At 39.1% G+C, this 10399-nt stretch overlaps 1 protein-coding gene and 1 long non-coding RNA gene across 2 annotated transcripts; both read right to left on the bottom strand.

Annotated features, from left to right (window-relative positions):
- Positions 1-1439: 1439 nt before the first annotated feature.
- On the bottom strand, positions 1440-5192 carry LOC145498503 (DNA damage-regulated autophagy modulator protein 2-like). The gene is made up of 2 exons (XM_081478426.1): positions 3932-5192; positions 1440-1901 (listed from the first exon to the last, which is right to left on the bottom strand). Exons 1-2 carry the CDS (start codon positions 4298-4300, stop codon positions 1440-1442), a joined length of 831 nt encoding a protein of 276 aa, XP_081334552.1. The 5' UTR covers positions 4301-5192.
- A 1244-nt stretch (positions 5193-6436) lies between these two features.
- Positions 6437-9551, bottom strand: LOC145498335 (uncharacterized). Its single transcript, XR_014050848.1, has 4 exons — positions 9190-9551; positions 8387-8448; positions 7851-7908; positions 6437-6617 (listed from the first exon to the last, which is right to left on the bottom strand). It is a non-coding gene; the product is annotated as an uncharacterized LOC145498335 (long non-coding RNA).
- Positions 9552-10399: the final 848 nt, after the last annotated feature.

The raw sequence follows: 10399 nt of genomic DNA, 5'->3' as shown, positions 1-10399 counted from the left end.
ATTAAAGAACGAAAACATGTTCAGTAGTGCTCGGCAACATAGCTCAGCCAAACTGAAACACAGCCAAGGAAACTTCAAACAAGTAGCTAAGAAGTACAACAGGGCCCGCTTCAACAACAGTTTTAAAACACACACATCAAGTAAAACCTATATCTGAGCGAATTCGCAAAAACATGCCCACCAGGTTTTCGCCTGGAAGCCCGAATCCAGGCTAAGCCGGCGACCTTAAACCCAGGGGGGGCTCCGCTCTGTTTTAGTAGGCCTAGAAACTTTGCTATGAGCAATTGCATATTGCTTTAGAGAGGAATATCACCGCGGGATGATCCATCTTACAAACTATTAACCAATTATTTTAAGTCTGTCGTCCATAAAGGGGTGGCGAATGGTCCTTCAAAAACCAGGGGCGTAGCCAGCATTTTTCCAAGGGGGGGGGGGGGGTCACACTGTACCAAAATGAGGGTGCTCAACAGATTTCCATGTCGTTTTCGCCACCGGTTGTAGGTTAGTTGCTTTAAAAAATGGCTTACAAAGCGGGGGGGGGGGTCATGGGCACCCCAGGACTCCCCTAGCTACGCCCCTAAAAACCACGGGTCTCGCAAAATTTTCGGGTTTCGCAGTCTCCTTGTTTAAGCGGTGATGTACGTCTCGCAGTCTCAATTTTTTGCAAGGCTGAACGTGTCGAGCTGGCATTAAAAACACTTTGAAGTGTCAGGGTTGCAATTGAAGAAGGAACATGTCTGGGCCCGCAGAGAAAAACTCTAGTCTCGCCTTCTCGCAAAGTCTCACATTTACCCTTCACCACAAGGGTGGAAAAGCGTTAAAAAGAATTGAAGCCGATCACTGAGATTCGAGCCATCTTCAATTCATTTCCCATAACAGCCATTTTGTAAATGAATAAATGTAGTTGTTGTAAGCTACTTACAAGCCAAAGTAAGCATTATAGCCTATAAATACAAATTGTTGTAAGCATTCATTACAAGCCAAAATGACACACAGTTAAATTAAATAGGAATACATAATATTATAATAGTGATCGCAAGATGCGAAAAATCGGAAAACCTACTTATACTGACTGGGGGAAAGCTCCTCAAACCAAAACTAACTACAAATTACCTAGGCCTCTGGAGTTTTCAGGCGAATTAAACTCTTATCTAATGTTAAGTTTCAATAATATTAATTATTATTCAAACCTGGATCATTGGACCATGCAATTCAAGAGTTTTCATTAGCTTAGCCGTCAGGATACAACTATGGTAAGCGCAAGCGTATATTTTATTTTAGTTTTCTACATTTTGGGGGCGCTTTCAAAAAAAACAATTATTCCACTCGCGCTTGTTGGGTATGAGATGATTATAGTCAACTCATATCCAACGCGCGCTCGTGGAATAATTGTTAAATATGAAAATATAACTTTTTAATCCACCGAAAAAGAGAGCCCCTTAATTGTTTGTGTTGTTAATAATTGAATAGTTCCCGTCTGTAGAATGTTCTGAGTTCTTCGAAAAACAACTGAAATTGATTGAAATCTTCTGAAATTCCTTGTAAAATGTCACCGAAAATAGAGCGAACAGGAAAAATGTTAACCACTCTCCTAAGTTGCTGGTGACATGTTGTGGGTAGAATTCATTTGTAGCGTTGAACAGCAACCAAGGAGCCCTGTAGAGAGGGTTTCCATGTAGTGAAAGGTGATTGGTTGTCCAAACTTTCAAGATCACGTGAATGATACCGGTGACGGTCAAGACACAAGTTATCAGGAGTCGAGTGACAAACATTCCCCATGAGTTCATTGAGGGTTTGGCGAGTTGAAATGTGACCGCGGATTCCAGAAAACAGTATGCAATTCCACAAAGGCCAATTATCAAACTTCCAGTGAGATGAACGATTCCCAGTGTCCCATACTCCTAACAGAGGGAGAAAATGAAATCAAAGCAGTTTTTTGATGATTTTTGATTGTATGTTCGGCCTAACAGAGCACAACGCAAAGGAGATTTATGTTCCGCTTTGTGTCGTCAAAAATGACACTTCTCTTTCGTCTTAGCGTAATTATTAATGCTGTTACATGAAGAAAGGCAAAACACGTTGAATGATTGACCACAATAAAACGGAATCTGTAGATTTCTTCAATTTGTCTATACGTGTCAGGATTTCACTCAGTCATCATTCAGTGGTTTATTTCCATTCCAAGAATGTACTTTGCGACGAGTTATTGTATTTCTGGCGTGCTGAGTCACAAACCCCAGTTAACAGCGGAGAACCAATGTTGGCCTTTAAATGGAAATAAACGATCTACATGTCCCGGCGACGGACATGATAATTTTTTCTTCCAAAGAGTGCTTTGAAATCGTGAGGTAATTAGGGCATGTTCCTGTTAAAATCAAGGCCAAGAAGCATTTCAAGTACAAAAGGAGGGCGGATTCTGGGCTCGCTGTACCGATACTAAGCAACTAAGCGGCTTTGCAGAAAATGAAATCGACTTTTCCAAGGTTTCTGATGCCATCTTGCCTGGAAGGAGGGAGGGGGTGGGCAACAAGGCAACAATTACAGTAAATGTATGGAAAAAGTGGGGAATCTAATGTTTAACAAATCACGGAAAATTCGAGTTTGGAAGTATTAATGAATTGAAGACTAAAATTACTAGGTAAAAGAATTCACAGATCGCATTTGAGGGAAACAGCCTCGCTAGAAAAGCAAGTCGAAAAGCAAGTCGAAAATATCGGGAAATTTTACAGACATCTGTATGAAAATATAAAGTGCAATTCTTCGCCTGACAAAAAATCTTTGTTCTTCAAATTTGCCCAAAAAAAAATCTTCTGCTGGGTATCTTTTCCTTGTAACTCATTAAATACTCACAACGTCAATCACTCTATTTCTTTTCATACTTCTATGCTGTTCTGGTATCATTGTTTTTTCCTTGTGGCTCATCAATGGACGGAATGCTTCGCATTCTGTGGGGATGAAGTGCTCCTCTCGTCACACTTTTGCCCCCATAGACTCGATTTCCGGAGGCCCAACTCTCTCCGTCTCTACCCCATGGAGCTAGGTTAGTGGAGGCCCACTCCCTCCTCTCTACCCAGGAATGCTCACAGTGGCACTGAGAGAACGCCCACTCCCTCCTCTTTCCACTGTGTGCATCCCCTTGAGCTGTAGGTTTTGTGTTTCTTCACACTCCAGGAAACAAGGGGAAGTTGATTAATCGATATATGTAGCCACCAATCAGATGTGAAGTAAAAACGCAAAAAAAAAAAAACAGACAAAATTAACGGTCTCACTCGATCAGTCACGAAACTACCCTTCGATCGCTTCGCCTTTCTAAAACCATCGTATATCTCGTAACCACTTAATAACACCTCAGACATTATTTTTTCTCCACTCGAACTCTTCGTAAATATAACGGAAACCGCCACATCAAAATGGCGCGAAAAATCGAGAGCCTGAAGTTAGCATAAGAAAAATATTTATCGATCAGTATTTTGCCTTCGAATTTCGTAACTACCTAAATCTATCCAGTACGCAACTCGGTCTAATATCCTGCTCAGACTAAATATGTAATTCCAGCGATCAGTCGAAAAAAAGAAATTCGAAAAATCTGTCGTCGTTGACTGCGTTCTTCAACATATGCAGAGCTTAGCTTGGTCATTCTCTATTTTCCAATTGCCCATAATTTACTCTGTTTGCCCCCCAACTTTTGCATAAACTATTGTTGCGAAATGCTCTTGGGAGGTCTGCATATTCCCAAGAACATTTCACAACAATAGTTTACGCAAGTGGGCAATTGGAAAATAGAGAATTTCATGTTGTTTCTTTGCAGAAGACAGCTCCGACTCTCAGCTACCCTCTTCCTCGTGTAGACGGGCCTTATTAAATGCTCTCAGAAATGGTGTGGCACACAATATCTAAACGAATCTGAGTTTTGCTTGCATTCTTAACTTACCTCTCCCCTTGGAAAGCGGAAATTCCCAGCGATAGACACGCCTATCATAGATCCGATTCCAAAAGTTAGAGATGCCACTCTTAAACGATAGATTAATCCCGTGTTACTTTCCTTGACGCTTGTGGAGGCCATTTCAACTTGCAGAAAGCGCACAAACACTGCCATGAGTCCAACAAATGCTACTGTATCAAGAAACTGGTTGAAGATGGAACCTTGTGGCTCAAAAGCGGCTGTTTTGCTAACACTCGGGAGAACTGGCTCGACATCTTGTTGACAAATCGCGATTATGTAGGAAGATATCATGCCTAAAACCAGGAGAATTGACCAAGAAAGGGGAAGAAATCCAAGACCTCGCGAAATAGTTACCATTTACACGCTGTAGACACACTAAGATTTGCAAGTTACTGGTTGTCTATATCACTGCACATTGTCAAACATTAGAACCCCCTGAAACAGCTCAACACGTTGTATCGTTTAAAAATCAAGTGCCATGGCAACTTTATCGTTATACCATCTGGTCAGTTCAAAATGCGTGAAAATTACAGTCAAGTCGGAGTATTTTTCACGAAATTCGAGGTGTTTGGATAGCTGATGAAACAATGTCTTTAGTGTTTGATATGTCTTCTAAATCGAAACAAAAACTAAGGAGTAAACGGAGAGGTAATTTCGTCAAAATCTATGCTAAATAAGACCAGCTACCCAAACCTCCTTTACGGTTGTGATTTTCCTTGTTTTAACTTGATGAATTAATAATGAGTCTGAGACTGTGCTATCAAATTTTAGTACAATAAGATTCGATTGAATACCTCCCTCGTTTATATACTCCTCGAATCTCACTTGATAAAATTCTTCCGATTATAAGCCCCCTACCAATGAGATATAAATTCTTTAGAGTTAAGGTCCCGGCTATTGTAGCTTATAGTAGAAATTGTTTACAAGAAGGGATTCCATCTCAGTGGTCAAAACAGAATCGTGACATTGTAACTGAATTCGTTCTTTCGCGAACATTTAGTCACAATTTATTATCAAAGATCTTTCAAGAGAGCAAACGGCTAAAAGCAACCCGGCAAAATTCGCTGCTGTTTTACTCAAATAATGTTTTACAGATTATTGTGACGAGAGAAATTACGATGATTAAGTTTTATTTGTTTAGTTGCTTTCGCTGTCAAAAATAACATAGAAATCCAACATACAGTTATATTTGTTTTAGTTCGTTTTGCATTTCTGAGTTACAGGTTACTGTTCCAGTTCATTAACGGTAACAAACACCTGCTGTTTTGTGTAAGATCATAACTGTAGTTAGAATTGATTTGTAATTACTACCTGCAATAGTCTTTTGTTAAACTGCTCTCTACCTGTATTGTTTTGAAAGTTATTAATCTTGTAAACGATGAATTCCGTTAACCAATCGAGCCTTCTAAAATGTGTGAGATAATGTTTAGTTATGATTGTTTTAGTAGCCTTACGTGATCGCTTGGAATTGCGTTTTGGCTTAAAAAATCGTACTTTGGTTATGTTTTACGTTCTGAGTGCGTTGTTGGATTTAACTCTATTGTTGGACCCAAGTAACTGCGTATTCTCTGTCTTCCCGTTGGATTGTTTTGCTGTAATAGATCCCGAGACCTCTAGGAGTCTGACAAACTCCGTCGCTGCAAGCGCGTTCCCCTCTGGATTGTTGTAACAAGGATAACAACTTAAGCGGCCCAAAAAGCTGTTATCACATTATTTTCAAAGTTTGCATAGCCCTATTGAAACGACTATGTCTCGAAACATATTTTTGTTCCAAATCAGTAGGGAACCGCTATGCTTGCCTTGGTTACTTCAAAGAATACATCTCCATCAAAAATCACCAATATGGTGAAGAAAGGTTTACTTTCAAAAGCAGCTCAACGAAGCTAAAAGAGCCAATTCGATCCTCTTACAATAAAATTTCCAGCAATAAGAAGTCAACGCCTAAATAAGCGAGTAGCAAGGCTTCGTCACTTTTTAGTAATTCGCCTAAGTAACTGTATTGATTTCAGTCGAGAATCGACTGAAAGCGCGATTTTCATCGCATTAAGCTAGACTGCTCTTTGACGTTTCCTGGCCAATGTATACATTTAGCCCCGGAAAAAGTTTGTGTTTATGTTTAATCAGGTGCGCAATCAGAGATTTTGTGCAACATGCTATTTCGGCACAATAGACGAAATAAGTAGTTCTAAAATATTAACATCGCCTAGTTGAATTTAAGATGGCCGCAACTAGCTATGAAAAGACTACCAATTGTTCAATGCTTTATCGGTTAGCCGGTCAGTGACCGTCAAACTAGACAAGATAGTGTTCTAAGCAGATATCAAGACTTGTTTTTCTCGCAAACTGTCTTGCAGATTAGTTAAAAAAAAAATAGATCTACAGCTGGTTAAGCCACTGTACCACAAAAGAGATTCTCTCCAAGAAAAAAAATCATTGCGCAAAATAAAGGGGGCAACTGTTATCGTTGCTATGGATACTCTTGTTGCTTTGTGATTCACTGATAATTTAAAGATACCTTTAGCCGCTTAGTATTTTTCATGTTTTCAATAAGAAGGTAATGATTATACATACCTTGACCAGTGTGGTTTTCGCTGTTTCGTTCCTCCGTTGTTGTGTTTTCTTGTAAGAATTCGCCATCATTCGACTCGATCGTTACTGTGGCTCAATTCGTTTACTGTTGGGAACAAATTTGAATCAATCAATGTGCAGCTTATTTGTTATTTGAACAAGAACTTTCCACAAAAGCCGCTATATTACACAAGAATTTCTCCTTGAATTTAGAAGTTCTTGGTAGAAGTGAAATCCTGAACAGTCTACCTACATAACGTAACCAAGTCGAAAGCTTGTAAAACTTGTTGAACAATTTACCGGCCAAATAGAGGTTTCTTTATTTCTAAACGTCGACCCTGTCAGAGCTCCAGGCAGTTTAAAAAACCCACCCATTTACAACTATCTGCACGCATCTAGCTGTATATTATCAGCATTAGATAGCACTGAATGAAGGCATTAATAAATGATGATGGTTCTCTTTGATTAGAATACATGTAGAACGCACATTGTAACAGAAAAAAAGCAGCTTTAAGGTCCGGTAATACGGGCAACATTTTCCTTCAACTTGTCTCGCAACATTGTTGCATTGCAAGTTGAAACAAATTGTTGCACGTATTACCACGTTTGTGACCAACTTGTCTCGCAGCAAAATACAGTGTTGCAAGTCTGCAGAATTCTACAGGTATAATTGCTTAATCGTGTGTAAATAAAGATGGCGCCTTCTTTAATATAATTTAGCATTTCGACGAAGTTTCACTTCGACTTCTGGCCGTCATTTTCTTCTTAATTTTTCGTGCCAGCGAGGTTCTCTCAGTATGAAGCTCAGTGTCGTTTCAGGTAGCTAGGCGAAGTTGTATTTTTGCGACAGTTCTTCCAAGCCTTTTGCCTTTTTTCCTGCTTGTTTTGAAAGGATAAACGAGGTGTCCCAAAGACTATGATAGCCCTCGAGGTCTTTGTAAAGGACAAAGTTATGACTTTCCGAGAGTTACTGGTCTACTTCGAATTCAGGCTCGCCTTCACCGTCCGCCTTGTGCGCATGTTTTTTTATTTGCCGCGCTTCGCGACAGCCAATCACAAGCGTTGAATTCAAATTTGTTGCAAGACAAGTTGTAGCTTCAGTGGTAATACGAGCAGCAAAACTAAATTTTTTTGTTAAAAGTAGAACTCGAGTCTACTTTGCGCAACATGTTGCCTCAACTTGCAACACTGTATTTTGCTGCGAGACAAGTTGGTCACAAACGTGGTAATACGTGCAACAATGTGTTTCAACATGCAATGCAACAATGTTGCGAGACAAGTTGAAGAAAAATGTTGCCCGTATTACTGGACATTTAATTATAAAACAGTCCTAACTTACCATAATAGATGCTCTTTTCGACACAGAAGCCAATCGAACATCACCTTCTGTCCTCAAGCTATGGAATGAAAAAAACAAAAACCGTCAGAAAAATTATCTTACGAACACTGGTTCGATGAAAGCCACGCTTTAACTAACATCTTCGGCCCTTTACAACGTCCTTCTAACGGATTGGTACTGCATTAAAAGAGTTCTGTAGTTTATTTGTATCTCAAATCTTTGTGGAGGATTATAATTTACTCAAAGTAAAGTTTTTCTTTCCTGAAGGGAGACACAAAACATAATATTTTGAACAAAACATTTTTAAAAGGTTAAATCCTGAAATCACGAACAAGATCATGATTTTTGTGATCTTGAAAATCCCGGTCTTAGCGATGCTCGTTCGTACTTACAACTGATTTGATTATTTTCTATCTTAATAAATAGTCATTTTAAAGATTCATTAAAATTTGAGAGCAACTTTATTCATCAATAAAATCATGGCTCTAAGTGTTGAGGCTGAGCCCCTTAATTATGTTTATGTCCGGTGGCCTCACCTAGCTTGTAAGGTCCGCAGATCACTGCAAAAGGCTCATCTTTCCCCTCTCTTAGCCCAATCCTGAAATGCAAAACACGAAAACATCGTAAAGTTACATAATATAAATAGCCTGTGTAGTGGTAGACGGAAATTTAATCTCTGCAGGTAACCGCCGCTGAATACCGGCTTGTTATTTTCGTCTACAACGCACACTAAATGTTCGATCTACCGATGAAGAATGTCTAAACAACATTTACAAATTTAAGTTTCAAGTGCTTCGTCGCAACACCCTTATTTCAGTTTAATTTGGTGACCCTAAAGGCCTAAAGCTATTTATGAGGATAATTTTATATTTTTCTACCAGAAAATAAATTTGAGTATTTTACACTGTTCTGGAAAAAAATATGTCTCTCGTATATTTCAGCGAGCGAGGCAGACATCGTAGTAATCTGGCTAGTAGTCTTCCTGTCTTTACGCAAGTTTTAACCGAGCTCTTAATCTGATTATATATGCAGCTGGAGAACAACATAAGATTTAAAAGAATTAAAGAACGAAAAATATTCTGTAATGCTCGGCAACATAACTCAGCAAGTAGCTAACAAGTATAGCAGGGCGAGAACGGTCTAGCCCGCTTCACCATTTTTAAAACATACACATTAAGTAGAACGTAAATATAAAGCGACAAATACCTAAAAGTCTAAGAATTAAGATTTATGAAATGACGTTCATAAGTACAAAGAGCTAAAATAAATCCCTGGGACATATTAAAGGTACGAGGGAGCGAGTAAACTTTTTCACTATTTTGGCATCAAACACGCGTACCTTGTGCTTGGTCTAAATCATGTTCGCGTTGGTTGAAGTTATCTTTGTTTCGGTCCATTCGATGCCTGTCCAGGGAACATTTTACCAGCCTTTCCAACACTCTCCTGGTCTCCTGTTTCAGTGTAACAGAACTTTCGTTGTTTCTTTGCTAAAACACAAGCGGAAGGCCGTCATCGAGAGTCGACGAAGATGGTGATAAGCGGGCTGAATAATTAGTATTATTATACATTGAACTCACTATCTCTTTTCTGATTGGCCGAAAGCGTACAGTGAGTTTTTAAAATCAGCGCCTGTGACGTCATAACTGCAGATTATACAATAATCATGTCAAAGACACTCAAGGTCACGGGTAATCATGTCATGTTTGACCGCGGTGCATGACGGACTTCTAAGGGTAATCATGTCAAGTTCGCGCGCTTTGTGTTGCTTGCCGTCAGTGAAGAAGCAAAAACATGACTTCCATTTTTTTTTTTCGTTCAATGTATAATAAAACAATTATTGGATTCGGTTTTTAAGATGTCCAGAATAATCAAGGTCTCGGTAAGGGTTATCAGCCTCAGCCTTCGGCTTCGGCTCATAACCCCTACCTCGACCTTGATTATTCTGGATATCACAAAAACGTCATCCAATAATACATTGAACTCACAATCTGAATATTAATGAATATTAACAATAAAATTGTTTTCAGATTTACCTACTAAAGAGAACGATTCATTTAAATTCGGTTTAATATGTAAAACATCAGCAATTTTAATTTCACTTCATTTTGCACTTACATTTTGAAATTACAATATTAGCATAAAAAAAAGAAAAAAAGATACATATATAACAATTAGAGGTGACAATGGTATATAGTTTGTGCATGGAGGCTAATAGAACCGCGAGGTTATCGAGTTAGCCTTCATCTCGTTTCACACCTGGGAGTAGAAGGACGCATTACTAAAGGAAAGAGAAATTACTGAAATTACTAAAGGAAAGCTTTGCTTTGGACAGTTTTCTTATTTTAAAATCCTCTTCAGGCTGGGTGGGGGGTGACGAAGGGGGAAGGGGGTGGCAAAGTGCCCGCGCTGACTTTATCCGTCTATAACTCTTTTAATATTCCAATAACATGTTTTCACAAGCAGCCACTGACGATGATCCTGCTGGTATACATTGGAGCAAAGAATATAAAAGCAGAGAACGCGATACAGGGCAGGACGATTTTTTAAGG

The sequence above is a fragment of the Orbicella franksi genome, chromosome 9 (assembly GCF_964199315.1).
Source record: "Orbicella franksi chromosome 9, jaOrbFran1.1, whole genome shotgun sequence".
NCBI lineage: Eukaryota > Metazoa > Cnidaria > Anthozoa > Scleractinia > Merulinidae > Orbicella > Orbicella franksi.
This window is presented reverse-complemented; position numbering and strand designations above follow the sequence as displayed.